The 14577-nt window shown below is 54.9% G+C and overlaps 2 protein-coding genes across 4 annotated transcripts; both read left to right on the top strand.

The window, feature by feature from the left end:
- The first annotated feature begins 96 nt into the window (after positions 1–96).
- LOC137462827 (11-beta-hydroxysteroid dehydrogenase 1-like) lies at positions 97–3197 on the top strand. Its single transcript, XM_068173596.1, has 6 exons — positions 97–294; positions 758–888; positions 1079–1190; positions 1296–1481; positions 1966–2109; positions 2514–3197. Exons 1-6 carry the CDS (start codon positions 207–209, stop codon positions 2732–2734), a joined length of 882 nt encoding a protein of 293 aa, XP_068029697.1. The 5' UTR covers positions 97–206; the 3' UTR covers positions 2735–3197.
- Positions 3198–3313: 116 nt separating this feature from the next.
- Positions 3314–14486, top strand: TRAF3IP3 (TRAF3 interacting protein 3). Of its 3 annotated transcripts, none has more exons than XM_068173592.1 (16): positions 3314–3825; positions 4673–4974; positions 5826–5979; positions 6459–6516; positions 6671–6695; positions 6935–6964; positions 7203–7298; positions 9382–9453; positions 9710–9850; positions 10509–10646; positions 10868–11003; positions 11689–11751; positions 11830–11889; positions 12408–12565; positions 13247–13495; positions 13620–14486. In XM_068173592.1, exons 2-16 carry the CDS (start codon positions 4702–4704, stop codon positions 13701–13703), a joined length of 1737 nt encoding a protein of 578 aa, XP_068029693.1. In that variant the 5' UTR covers positions 3314–3825; positions 4673–4701; the 3' UTR covers positions 13704–14486. The 3 variants fall into 3 exon arrangements, with proteins under 3 accessions (XP_068029693.1, XP_068029694.1, XP_068029695.1); XM_068173593.1 differs by having other exon boundaries at positions 3315–3825; positions 5889–5979; XM_068173594.1 differs by having other exon boundaries at positions 3317–3825; positions 13382–13495.
- Positions 14487–14577: the final 91 nt, after the last annotated feature.

The following is a 14577-nucleotide window of genomic DNA, read 5'->3' as shown; positions in this document are numbered from 1 at the left end:
GGGACAGCCTAAAGTCCAAAGCCACACGCTTCATTAGGTTAATGTTTGCTAAATCACCAGCAGGGCAAAGAAAACGTCCAACAGATAGCAGCAAACTTGTGTGAGGTAAGAACCAGCTCAAAACTTCCCAGCTCCATTTGCAAGCTCCAGCCACCTTCACCTCCCCGTGGGGCTCGTCTCATTCCTGCCTGTACCTCTGCGAAGGGATGGGATTGCTCCTGAAGATTCTCCTCCCTTTGTTGGGAGCAGCACTGGCCTTTTATTTTTATTCAGCACCTGAGAACTTCAGTGAAGGTAAGTCCCGGGAGAAACAGGCTTCAGAAGCACCGCCAGAGGGGCGGCGTGTGCCGTGCACAGGGACCTGGAAGGGCCTGGCAGAGTCAGAGCGGGAGGGGAGGGGAGGTCAGACCGCCCCAGGCAAGGCGTCAGAGAAAACTCATGGAACTACACTGGCTCTGCTGGGACACAGTGTCTGACCTCTGTAAATGACTTATTCGGGAAACAAGCAGTTTTCCCACTTCAAACATTTAATCTTTTTATTGGCCAGCTCTCACCGCTCCCTGGCCAGGCGGGGCGCAGAGCTGAAGCCTCACACGCGCTCCCCACCACACTGGGATTGGGGATCAGACTCCAGCGGGGTCTGACGAGGCTGGCAGGCACAGAGAGGAGCCGCAGGGACAGGGAAGAGCCGCGGTGCCCACGTGCGGAGGGACAGCGAGGGCTGTGCCAGCCCTGAGCTCTGCACCCTCCTCTGCAGAGATGCTCCGGGGGAAGCGGGTGATCGTGACGGGAGCCAGCAGCGGCATCGGGGAGCAGATGGCTTATCACCTGGCCAGGATGGAGGCCCACCTGCTGCTCACGGCACGGACAGAGGCCAAGCTGCAGAAAGTAAATGGCGAGCAGGGCGTGCTGGGCCGGATGGGGATATTCACCCCAGCCCGGGCACACGGGCACACCCGGTACCCTGCAGATCCACCCCAGGGCTTCCCCAGCACCGGCCCTTCCTGGCCCAGGACGGGAGCAGCTGGGATGGGGGTTCCATGCAGGGGGGTCCATCCAAGCCCGTTCTGTCCCCCAGGTTGTGGAGCGATGCCTGGAGCTCGGCGCTGCCTCCGCCCGCTACATCAGCGGCTCCATGGACAGCCCCACCCTGCCCGAGGAGGTGCTCAGGGAGGCTGAGAACACCTGGGGTAGGTGCTGCGGAGCTGCCCCTCCTCACGCACAACACAGCCCAGCCTCGGGAGGCGCTGGTTTGGAGGCCACGGTGGCTGGTGGCAAACCTGCTCTGCCCCCAGGTGGCCTGGACATGCTCATCCTGAACCACATCGGCCAGAGCGGCTTCACCTACTTCAGCAGGGACGTGGGGCACGTCCGAAAGCTCATGGAGACCAACTTCGTGAGCTACGTGGCCTTGGCCACGGCTGCCCTGCCCATGCTGAGGGAGAGCGAGGGCAGCATCGTGGTGGTTTCATCCATAGCAGGTGAGTTCCCAGCACAGCCCTTCCTCTGCCTGCCACGGATCCCTGCTGAGACTCCGCTTCGAAAGGCAGAGGAAGGACCACAAACAGAACTGGGGCTCAGAGTCAGCACATGATTTAACTCTTTGGTGCACGGTTCAAATCCTCTGGGAAATTTATCTTTTGTCCTGCCAGTCTCTTGGCACCTTCTGATCACCTTCACACGCTGCAGTGCAGGTGATTTCACAGGCATGGCCACATCCTGAACACACATTTGCGATACATGGGCATCCCTGCAGGGATACAAGAGCAGTATCAGCTGCTCTGGCAGGCCCTTTGTGCCATACATTACATTTTGAACATTCCTGCGTGTGTTTATTTCTCTCAGGCATTCATGACAGCTTATTCCAACACCCTAAATCCCAACACTGGCAGGGCAAGAGGAGGGGGGGTTGTGCAGCCTGGTGCCTGCCCAGCACCTGAACCCCAGCACTGTATCTCTGCTCAGGTAAAATTGCTGGCCCTTTTACTGCTCCCTATTCTGCAACCAAGTTCGCCTTAGATGGATTTTTCAGCTCCTTGAGGCAGGAACTCATCATAGACAAGGTCAACGTTTCCGTCACACTCTGCATCCTGGGCTACATCAACACAGGTGAGCTCAGCCCCGCCGGGACCCCGTGGTTCAGCCCATGCCAGGCACAGCCCAGCTGGGCCCACTCCCCAGTCCCTGGCGCCAGCCTGCTCTGCCACTGCTGCTGGAGCCTCCTCCTGCAGAGTCTGTGCAGCTCTGGAAACAGGACCCCAACCCTTCAAAAAGTGTGCCCTGAGGCCTTTGACTCTGCCACCCCCACAGTGAACCCAGGGGAGGTCCTGTGGCCTCTCAAGAGGTGGAAAGCAAAGGGAAGGACATCTCATAATTGTTATTTTCACTGTTCTAAGCCTTGTTAAGCAGGCCTGATCCCCGCAGTTTGTGGGTTTGAGGATGCCCCAGTCACCCTGGTGAGCTGGCGGTGCCTGTGGCCGTGTCCCCCTGACACGTCCCTGTGCCTGTTCCAGAGAGCGCCGTGCGCGCCGTCTCGCACGTCATCCCCGACACGCCGGCCCCCAAGGAGGAGTGTGCCCTGGAGATCATCCGGGCCGGAGCCCTGCGCCGCAGGGAGCTGCACTACCCGGCCCCGGCCGTGAGCAGCATGCTCCTCGTGCGCAGCCTCGCCCCGGAGCTCCTCGACTCCCTCGTCCGCAGCAGCTACCGCCTGGAAAACGTCAGGAGAACGTAGTCCTGGAGCCGTGCTGGGACACCTGGGGCCGAGCAGGACGGGTCTGGGTGTGAACCCAGATGCTTGGTGCCCCTCTCCACACCCTGGAGCATCCCTGTGCTGACGCCCTGGCAGTCTGGGGCAGGACACTCCAGGAGTCTGTAACGCGGCACAAAAATGTCCTTTTTAGTAATGGGCCCTTGTAAAGGGCTTTTTCCAACCAGGAAGCTCTTCAGAGAAGTCCTGCAGCAGGATCTGCTGCCAGTGCCCTGCCCACCAGCAGGGTTCCTGCTCAACCTGCAGAAACTGTTCCCTCTGGAAAGCCACCGAGGCAGCTGAGTGAGCCCTGGCCCCAAACCAGAGTTTGGGCCAAGAAGCACAAACCACCCAAAGCCACAAGAGAGTCTCTGAGTTTGGAGATTTTCTGTCATACATCCCTTCCATGCAGGTCTTTGTAGAAATAAATCCAATGTTACTTTCAGATCTCTGCTTTTCCGGGTGTTCCTTCTCCACGTGCACAAGCCAGGAGCCCTTATCAGGGCATGGCATGTCCTTATCAGTGCCCAGCTGGCTAAACCGACCTCCTCCCGATTTGCATTAACGAAGCTTTCACTTCTCTAAAGACCTTAATGAATTTCTGCCATTCCTGACCTCTCCTCAGCTGCCAAAACACACTTTTTTTCCTCCTTCCAATCTGCAAGAAGCCTTAAAATAATAGCATTACTGTACTTCCCTAAGTCTGGATTCCTCTGCCCCAAAGCCGCTCAGGGAAACTCCATCCCCGAGTGCCACAAGCAGTTCCAACTCAACCTCTGTGTCCCAGAGCAGCAAGGGGAGAAGCCCCAGAAGGTAACTGCTGGCTCTGCTTCGAGCCGGGCTGGACACTCGGGGCTCCCGAGATAAGCCCGACCCCGCTGTGAGCCGGGCTGCGAGCACAGACAGGAACCGGGGCTCGGCCGCAGCTGCAACGTTTCCTGTTCCACAGAGAGAACAGGAGAGCGAGAGCACAAGATGAGCTGGTTGGCATGAAGAGGGCAGCTGGGGCGTGCTCCTGCCCGATAACACCCGGCTCGGCACGGCACCCGAGGGGCAGGACAGGACCCTGGCTCCAGGTAAGTGCTGGAGCACCCGCAGCACCGGGCTGGTGGGGCTGCAGGCGAGCAGAGGCCAAGGGCAGCACCAGGCACCTTTTCCCTCTTTTTCCACCCCACTTGCAGCCTACACAGCTTGCACTGGGGAACTGTAGCGTGAACCAGCAAGAAGCAGAGGGGTTTTTTCCTGGTTTCCCTTGAAGCAAAAAGTGTAAGAGCTTGGAAAGCAAAGATAGAGGACATGTTTAATTAGAGGGGGCAATTTGGGGTAACAGAAGGAGGAAATAGAACATCAGCTTGTCAGAAAGCCTCCAGGTTTTGCTCAGCCTGGGGTGAGTAATGGACTGTGTTTCTTTAAGCTTTATCCTGCTTTTCAGTGCATTTTTTTGGTGAACTGAGGCTTTTACAGCCCTGGGACAGGCAGGGCAAGCCAGAGGCAGCACAGGTGGGAGAGGGCTGAGCTTTGCCTGATGGATGAGTGAAGAGATGGATGAGTGGAGACTGAGCAGAACACACAACTGGGCCTTTTCAAAACTGAAGCAAAATGAGTTGAAAAACTCTCAGCTTTTGGAGCAGTGTCCAGGCTGGGGCTTGTGGGCACCTTCCCCACCCAGGGGCCACCCCAAAAATGCTGCTCGCCTTCAAAGGAGGCCCCTACAGTAAAAGATAGCACCAGGAATGAGCTTTGAGCACCCCACAGCTACCACCAGGACAGCAGAAAGAATGACAGAGCAGATTTTAATACAAACTAAACAGCATGGAAGTGTTCCAGATGCAGCTGGCACTCCAGAAGCACTGCCCGACACCCCACATCCATAAACCCTAGAAACGGTTGATTTTCACCCTGCGTTTTGCCCTGGTTTCACAGGGCAGAGGCCCCGAGAGGACAAGGCCACGATGCCCAGGAGGGCACGGCCGCGCCCGGGCGAGAGCTACGAGGAGAGGAGCGAGCGGCGGCAGGAGGCACGGGAGCGGCTGCGCTGCAGGGACAGTGTCACCCCCTGCCGCCCCCCGCGCCGGCCGGCCACCAGCCCCCGCCAGAGCGAGTTCCTCAGGAGGAGGAACCTGGTGGCCGAGGCCGGGGGGACCCTGCCGGGACACGAGCCCGAGGCACCAAGCCCTCCGGACCCCTCCTCACGGCTGGAGCCCAGACCAAGCATCCCGCTCCAGGTAACTCCTGCGCTGCGGCACAGCTCGGAGCTCAGCCTGCTCCGGCCGCCAGCAGAGCATCAGCATCCAGGTTAAAACACAGCCAAAATGCAGATTGAACAGATAAAAACGTGCATTTTTCACAGTCACCTCCCTGCTCCTCTCCTGCTTGCCAAGCCCTGAACCACACGGAGATTTTTCTGCCATTTCTCCAAGTACAACTCCACCTTTTTGCTGCCAGGCTGCAGTTCTGCACCTACACAAATTATTTGTACCCTTGATAAGCGAGCTCCATCCCTCTGGCTTCCCTGGCACTCGTTACCCACCCTGTGGCACACAGGAACCCAAAGGACACACAGGAACCCCTGCCTTCAACAACACCTTTGTGCACAACACCCCAGGCAGAGCCAAACACATCTCCTTGTCAATGTAAAATTCCCCGGGGCACCGCGGGGGCGCAAAGCTGTGTGAGCAGAGACAGCAGAGCACCAGGTGATTTACACAGACCCACCCTGGACCGGAGTGAGCAGAGCAGTCACCCACCCCTGCTGCCACTTGCTCCAGCAGCTTCTGGAGCAAGCTGTGACGTGCAGAGCCCTCCCCTGTGAGCTGTGCAGAGCTGGCAGCCCGGGAAGCAGAGCTGGCACCTCTGCCCGGGCAGCCAAAGGGCAGCGCAGACCCACAGCAGGGCCCAGCTCCCGGCCACCTCGTCCCGTTCCGGGTTGTCATTCCCCCACCCCGACAGCCAGCAGGCTGCTGCCCACTCTGCCACAGAGCTCTGGAGCTGCTGCAGCCAGAGCAGCAGATCCCTGTGGAATTGCCACAGCTCCTTGGCGTCTCCTTGCTGCTCCTCACCCAGTCCCTCCCTGCAGGTTCAGCCCCTGCCCTCAGCCTGTTGTGGGGAGACGCTGACTCCAGCTGCCCTCTCGTTCCAGCACCCGAGGAGCTGCCCCACGTTCCCCCCTGCTCAGTCCCTGCTGAGCCGCAGCATCCCCCGGGCACCAGGGGACTCTGTCCACACCCAAGGTACGTGAGGGCTGCTCAGATTTCCCAGCACAATATTCCCTTCCCACCTTCACATCCCCGGGGAGCTGTCTGGGATCAGCTGGCAGCTCCCCAGCCAGCATCCCCCCTCCTGTGCTCTTTGACCAGCCCAGCCTGGGTTTTCCCTGCAGACTGCAGGAATTAGGAATATTTTTGCTGGGGAAGGATAAACCAGTGCAGAGTGACCACCAGCTGCTCTGCCCCAGGGCTGCCCTGCTGCTGTCCCAGGATCAGCCAGGGGAGTGACTTCACTGCAGAATAACTTCCTCTGCTTCTCTGGCCATCAGAGCAGGGCATTTCTTTGCCTCTTGTGCCCACTGAGCTGTCACTGGACACTATTTAATAACTATTTATTTTTTATTTAAACTGGGAGCAATGGGAGCAGAGATGGACACCCTCATGGAAAAACATCCGCGGTCCCTCAGGGGGATCTTACACACCCTCTCACTTTGCTTCCCCAGGAACGCAGACCCTCCCAAGCCCAAGCTCAGGAGTGACAGACTCGAGCCAGCAGACAGAGTAAGCAGCTCCTGCCCCCCCGGCAGTGCCCACGGGGCAGTAGCTCCCCCAAAAAAGTTTTCGACAAAGATACTCACAGCTCAGCTGGGGAGGGGGTGTCCAGGCTGAAGAGCCTCCCTGACACCTCAGTAACACACTCTGTTTTTCATTTCAGCTGGGGAATAGCAGTTTTAAATAAGGTAAGCAAAGCACAGGTAATGCCCAGCCTGGAACTCCTGAAAGTTAAACTGCTGTGGAAATATTTCCACTTCCCTGGAAAAACGAACCCAATGGACCCCAGCAGGCTCTCCTTCTCCACCCAAATATAGGCTGTTAATTCACTTTTATTTAAAAATATTTACGTTTTTTGTAGCAAGTTCACGACATGTTTATAAACTGAAACAATCCTATTTTTAAACATCTGCCCCTTCCCTTTCAGGAAATGGTGCAGCTCTCCAACTACCTGAAGGTAGGTACCAAACAGTGCTCAGCACGCACGGGGACAGCTGGTTTTCATCAAGAATAATACTTTTTAAATTATTATTAATATTGTTAAATGAAGGGGCGTTAAAAGCCCAGTTTTAACATGGCCAAAAAAACCAACAGACCTCCAAGGCCTGGAGCCCCCAGGCAGGGCCAGCCCTGGCCGGGGGGCTCTGGGCTGTGCCCCCAGCTCTGGCCCCACTGACCGTGTCCCCGTCCCACAGGAGGCCCTGCACCGCGAGCTGCTGCTCAAGCAGAAGATGGTGATTTTACAGGAGCTTCTGTCCACGCTGCTCCAGGCCTCAGAGAAATCCTGGCAGGTACCAGAGAGTTGCAGAGCCCCTCCTCACCTCCCCCAGCTCCCCTGCCCCGCTGTCTCCTCTCTGCTCAGGGAGGCTGGGACAAACTCAGCAGAAAAGTCCCTTTTTGTCTTCAATGAGGATGCAAAATTGAGATGATACATTTCATGTAATACATTTTATGTAACAGATTAGGCTTTCTTATAGGATCCTTCAATCTAACAATCCATGCTGTTGTGGCACTAAAAAAAAAAAAGTGGTTTGGAAGTTCTGTTGGGGCACAGAAGCGAGTGATTGGGTGAGGGGGTACAAAAACTTGTGTTAGAAATCCTGTGGTCAGAAACTTCCGCCTGCGCTCGCTCCTTCAATATAACGTGAGCAGGAAAAAACACTTAGCCACATGCACAGGAAGTGGCCACGAAACCTCAGATTACAAACAGGTGGGTGCTCCTTGCTGCTCCTGCCCCTGCTGCAGGAGAGACTTTGCTGCTGCCTCTTGCACGCCGCTGCTCCTCAGCCTAAAAACCAGCTTTTCCTCAGCCTAAAAACCAGGTTTTCCTCAGCCTAACCATCCCCTCGGTGCTGGAGCCAACGGGCAGATGCTGCTGCTGGGAGGGGATTCTGCCAGGCAGGTGGGGCTGGGGGGCTTCTCCAGGGGGTGCTGGCAAAGGGAGGGATGGATGGAGCCTTCCCCATGAGGCTGGGCCATGGAAAGTGGGGGCTGGCTGCCCCTTTCCAGCCTCAGGTGAGATGCCAAATGTTCGTTGTAGCAGCTTTTTAACCCTTTCAAACGGTTTGGGTTTCAAAGATGAGATGTTGAATACCTGTGAATGATGTGGCAGTAACCCTTGGGATGGCCACAGAGTCATTTCTGAGGTGCTGCTCTTGTGTGGTTGTGGCTTGATGGGGAAGTGAATGGTCTGCAGGAGGATGGGGTGTCAGACTGCAGGGACAAAGCATTTGGTGCCTTCCCCCTCCCACAATTTCAGTGCGAGGTCAGAGAGACCTTCCTACCCCAGGCCTGTGCCTCAAATCCCCACCAGTTGTAAAACTTGCTCGGCTGATTGAGAAATGCTGCCAGAGGAAGGATGATGCTCAGTGAGTCTCTCCAACCCAAACCCTTCCATGATTTCTGCTCCGGAGCACAGGAAGGGCCTGATTGCCTCGTATGTGGCACAGCCACATCTGTGCACAGCTGGAACCTGTGCAGACAACAGAGGAGGAGAACTGAGGAAAACCAGGCAGAATATTGCACATCTAAAACTGCTTTTCAAAATTCCACCTGCTTTAGTTCTTTGCACCAACAACTGAACGGGGAAGATTTAGTCTTTGGGACTGTAAGTGTGCTTCTGTGCAAATTGAACCAGTGCTGAGACACCAGGGAGTCTGCTTTTGCCTGGGTCTGTCAGCTGTTCCTGTAACATCAAGGAGTTTCTTTTCAGAGTCGTGACTTCAAGCAGCAGTGGGCAGAGAGGATATTGGTGTTCTCAGTGTTGGTGGTGGGAAACAGCCTACGTGAGCTCTTTGCTAGAAATGTTATCTGAATTTGCATGCAGGCTGCTTCCACAAAGCCTGTGCAGCCTGACTAACACCGAGAGGAGATGATGACAGTGAGGAAAATGAATCATCACCAGTGCCCTTGATCCCCCTGCCCAACTGCAGATGTTGCAACACAGACCCAACCTATTTTCTAAGGAAAACAGTGAGACAAGACCGCTCCAGCAGCTGGAGCTCGAGGCAGGGAGGGAACACAAGCAGACAACAGGGGTATCCGTGGGGACAGGCAGCAGCTGCATTTCTGCCAAAGCCAGCCAGAACAACCCAAAATCCCCTCGCTCCTAACCTGACATGTCACTGCCAGCACCTGCACTCAGAAACCAGAGAAACTGCCTCAGGACAAGTTTTCAATCCATAAAAGTTTCACTTCCCCCATATCCCATTTATTCTGAGGCTGGGAAGGTTTACTTGAGCTCTCAGCACTGAAGAGACTTTGATCTGATTACAGATGAAGGGAGAAAATGGATCGAAACACAACCCAACCAAACATTGGGGGCACGTTGTGCAGTTCATGATTTCACATCTCACTTCAGTTGCTTTTCCCCAGGGTCAGCTGAACGAGGACAAACTGAGGTGTAAACTACGGGTGCTGGAAAATCAGCTGCAGGCCTGCACCCAGGTAATGTCTGATTCACTGACAAACACAGGTGAGGAAAGGCAGGAAAACAAAAACCAAGCCTGGTAACTGGGCCGGGTCTCAGTTTCTACATCAATCTGATTAGATACCTATCCGAAAAGGACTTTAACTCTTTGCTGAAGCAATGCTTCACAGCACATTAGCAGTTGCATTTACACACTCTGGGTTTGCTAACACTCAGGTTTAGCAAGGTGGGAATCTGACAGATAAGCACTTCAAGCTCTTTCTTTCTTTAAAGAGTTACTCAAAGGAGTGTGTGAAGAAGATCCTGATAGAGATGGAGGACCAGAAGCAGACCTACGAGCAGAAGGCAAAAGAGGCTCTTCAGAAGATGCTGGAGGAAAAACTCCTAACAGAGCAGCAGCTGCAGAACTCTCAGGTGAGCAATATGTCTTACACCTGGCTTGGCTTCAATTTAGTCCAACTTGGACAGAGAAAACCTACATATCAGGAAAAGGTGATGACAGGCTTGCCATTAGCAGCAAAGATTAAAAAAATTATGAAGTTTTAGCTACTCAGGAAAGCTGAAAGCAGCTTTAATGCAACCTGTGCTCACTGCAAGAGCTGCACATCAAGTTACAGACAGCTCACAGCTGGGGAAATGTACTCGGGTTTGTCAGCTTGAATTGCAATCCCTTCCCCACCACCATCCCTCTGGGCCATTCCCTGCCCCACTCACACCAACAGACACCAGGGCACGAGGACTCCAGAGCTGTGTTTTTTCTGGAGTTGCTCATTTATATGAAAATAGGTTTTCCCCAAGAGGCAGCAAATGGCTTTGACCCACAGGATAACTGGTATTTGCAGAAAAACAAGTGAGCTTTATCCCAGGTAAGCACAGGAACGTGTTCCAGAGGGAGCGCTGCCCTTGTTGGCTCTGTCCATCAGATGGCATCAGCCCCACACGGGTTTTTGTGCGCTGCTGCTCGGGGAGCCGGCGCTGCCCAGCACAGCCCAGCCGGTGTCACCAGGGCAGGCTGGCAGCATCCCCCGGGCCTGGGTCACACCCACCCCTGGGTCCCTGCTCTGCTCTCCAGAGAAGCCTGGCAGAGATGCGAGAGGACCTCGCCCTCTGGAAGGAGCACAACGCCACACTCAAAGCCGAACTGACCAGTGTGACCACAGCACACAGCGAGCTCAAAAACAGCTTCCAGGCTTTACAGAGTGAGCTCCAGGTACGTCAGCTCCCTGCAGGAGCAGCTTTCTCTGGGATTTTGCTGATGCCGGCTTGCCCAGAGCAGCTGGGGCTGCCCCTGGATCCCCGGCAGTGCCCAAGGCCAGGCTGGACAGGGCTTGGAGCAGCCTGGGCCAGCGGAAGGTGGTGTGGGGGCAGCAGGAGGCGAGCTGTGATGTGCTCCCAAGCCGGACCGCTGTGTGTCTGTCTGTCCTGGCCCAGCGAGCGGACGCGCAGAGCGAGCGGCTGAGCCGGGAGCTGCGGGCGCTGCGGGACGAGCGCACGGAGCTGCTGCAGCGAGCCAGCGCCCTGCGCAGCGACAACGACCGCCAGGCCGGCCACATCCGCCACATCCAAGGTACCGGGGCCGGCACGGCGCGGGCTGTGTCCTCCGGGAACGCGGGAGGGACGAGGAAAGTGCTCCTGAAGCCACGGTGCTCAGAGCAGCGGGCACACCGGGCTCGCTTCCAGCGTGCTGCGCACCTCAACGTGCCGCAAAAGCTTCTGATTGCCAGAGTCCTCCAAAAGTTGCTCCTGACTCGATTAAAGAGTTCAGAGACGTGGCTTTCCCAGAGGAAAGGATGTAATGGGAGACCTGAAAAGGAAAAAAAAAACCTACGATGTGTCCTCAGCTCGAAGCAGGACTTTTCACCCTTGGCAGACCCAAACACAGCACTGCAGCCCTGGGTGCAGGGGCGAGGGCAGTACAGAGGAGCTGCTAACAGTTCAGACAGAGGCAAGGAAACTCACACACCTCATTTTAAACTCACACGTGGCTATTTTAAAACATAATTAAGGAAGAGAAAGCACGTTGCAGCTCTAATCTCATAACTGGTCTTGCATGAACAGCTTTAAAATAAACCATGAATGACTTGAACACAAGGCAATAAACAGCTAAAAATCACATCCCTGAAAGAGAAGAAAGTCCAGGGCAGCCAACAACGTCTGCTCCACTCCACACATGTGGAGAGCAGAAAAGTACCACTCTTGCATAAAGATACACAGAGATTTACACCAACCTTGATCTTCTATCCTCATTTCAGATAAATTGCAAAAAGAACAAGAGCAGAAAGTAACACTGGAGGCAACAATCAGCCATTTGCAGAGTAAGTAACAAAGAAACACACAAAGTTAGAGACCTCCTTTAGTGCTATAAACAATAATGTTGTTTTTTGTGTTCCCAGACTTGATCCACAACCAGAACAACCCACAGAAAAGCCAGGAGGTGACGGTGCAAAGGAAAGGTCAGCAAACTTTGTAACCCCCACGTAGCACTCCCTGGACACAGGAACACTAGCCCTGACTCTAGGAAATGTCTACAGTGGTCTAGAATAAAAGGTTATTTCAAAGCTACACAGAATGAGTTGTTTTGCTAGCTAACATTAAATCATAAACATATTTATGATGGCAAAATAAATGGATTTCACTGCAAATTCTACTTCAGTGGCTACGCCATATTTTTTCCCAACAAAACACATTCCAGTTTATAATTGCAATTACAGCTGTACTTGACAAAAAGAAAGCAATAAAAAAGGCATTTTAACTCTCCCTCCCCTCCTTTTCTGGCAACTGCTTAGAAATATTGCTCTTAAGAACTTGTAGCTACAGCAGAGACAGGCCTGTGATAACAAACTCAGCTCTTGTGTCTTCTGCTTTGTGCATAGCACACAAATATTATCTTTAAACTGTGCTGAGTAAACAAGAGCTAAAGGCAGCCCAGAGCCTGGAGCTGTTTCTCATCAGAAGCCTGACTGTTTTCTAGACCAGGTTTTCACCACACAGACCCCATCTCTCATTCCTGCCAAGGAAAAACAAAGTGCTCTGTCAGAGCACCCCGAGGAGGAGGAGGAGGAGGGAACAGAAAGTCTGAAGGATGAGATGCAGGAAAGGACATTCCAGCTCACAGCAAAGGAGAACGAGGTGAGGAAGTCACTCAGCAGAAACACCACACACCAAAGCTCCTGCAGGTAACCCAGGCTTGGTGTCTCCTGAAAGGATTACCTGCCGAAAATTTTTATCCTGACACCACTCCTGCCTAAACCCCCGCTGGAGCACCTACACCCGAGGGCAGGGCTGCAGCAGCCTTGGCTGCAGGAGCAGAGCTCTCCCCGTCCAAACCCCCTCCTGCTCTCACAGACAGGAGAGCCTCAGCAGCCCCACAGGGAAAAGCCAAAGCCACATTTTAAGAACCAAGCCCCTGAGCAAAAAGAAAGGAGGAAAAGAAAATGCTTGCAATAATAACAGCAATAAAAATAACAGGAAGGGTCTGCTAACAGAAGCAATGTCCGTACAAGTGGGCTGCAAAAAAACCCAACCAACCAAAGCTTTACAAGCCTTGTACACACACTTTGCCATCAAACCAGCCTTCTGCCAACCAACAGCCCCTCAATTCTCACAGCAGTGCTCAGCCAGCAAGGATTTATTAAAAAGGACTTATCAAAAAATAACTTGTAACTTACTGTGGCAGAGCTGAGAGCCACCCAGGAAGAGAGCTTGCGCTGTGACTGGTGGCAGCAGAGCGGGCACTGTGGGATGGTGGCAGGCCGGGCAGTGCCCCAGCAGCACGCTGCAGTAACGCTGAGCTCTGCTCTGTCCCTGCAGGTACCCGAGGATGCTCGGGCAGAGCTGGGCCGTGCCCGGCTGCGGGCGAAGCGCTGCAGCTCCTGCAGCAGCCCGGCCCCTCTGGGTGTGTGCAGAGGGACCCCTCCTGCTGAGAGCCCCTCGCTGTGCTTGCAGTGCTCGGAGCTGCGCTCGGAGCTGGAGGCGCTGAGCCAGGAGTACCAGTCCTGCCTGACGCGGCTGCGCCAGTGCCGCGACGAGCTCAACCGCTCCCACGGCAGCCAGGCACAGGTGGGAGCTCCAACCCCGGCCCCAGCCTGGCACAGACCCCCTCCTTTGTGCCTCCTTTGCTAGGGCTGGGATGGGAAGGGGCGTCCCCCAGCACACTCCTAGTAACACAAGCTTCTCCTGGCAGAGACGGCGCGGTCCCTGGACCCCTCTCCTGGTGGCAGTGGCAGCAGTGGCCATCGCCGCCTTCCTGGCCAGTTACAGGCTGTGAAGGAGCTCCTTGATGACTGACTTCACTGCAGGAACTGACCTCTGCTTCACCAAAAGCAACCAGACCTCACCTCACCTTCTGCTGTTTTGCATGTGCACACTGGGTTCGTATCCCGAGCTGGTCTCACTCCAGACAGCTCCCCTGAACACGGGGACATCACCCCTTCCCTCGGCTGCTCTGGTCACTCTGCTCCTGCCCAGTCCCCGAGGCAGCGAGGGACAGAGTCCCCTCTGCCCACCGCTGCTGTGGCTCACACAGGGCGAGAGGGACAGGGCATCCTGTGCCCTTGGCATCCAGCCTGCCTGGGGTTTACACCCCCAAGTTCTCCTCCTGTATTTACAGCCTCCCTGAATGGGAGGTACGCGATCCTGAGCCATCTCTACTCTTACCTGACAAAGGAACCCAGCTCAGGGGGGGCTCCTCAGCACAGTCCCCTCACGTGTCCTGAGCAGTTCTCCCACCTCACACGCAGCAGGCCCTGCTCTATCCCACTCCTCCAGCCTGCCTCGTGGCCGAGTGTCCCCACAGCCACACCTGCTTCCCCTTCACTGCCAGCACCACAAGAATTCATCGGAGACAGGGATTTAAAGTCCCTTTTACAGCTGCACCATAGAGATTTTACAGCAGCCCTTGCCCATCATTCATGTGCAGGCTCAGACACAATGCAGGCGGTGACATCACCTCGCATGGGAAGTAAATATACCTGAAATATAAACATAGCATACACATCATGTACACGTAGTAAATACATATGGAGCCTACAATAAACTTCACTAATTCAAAGCACTGGGGTGTTCAAATAATTTATTAATCTTCAGCTGCCCACTGCAAATAAATACACACTGACTTTGCAGGGTGCGATGTGCAGGCAGGC

Source organism: Anomalospiza imberbis, chromosome 26 (assembly GCF_031753505.1).
Source record: "Anomalospiza imberbis isolate Cuckoo-Finch-1a 21T00152 chromosome 26, ASM3175350v1, whole genome shotgun sequence".
NCBI classification, from domain to species: Eukaryota; Metazoa; Chordata; class Aves; order Passeriformes; family Viduidae; genus Anomalospiza; species Anomalospiza imberbis.
Note: the sequence above shows the minus strand (reverse complement) of the source record. Positions and strands in the feature narration are given on the sequence as shown.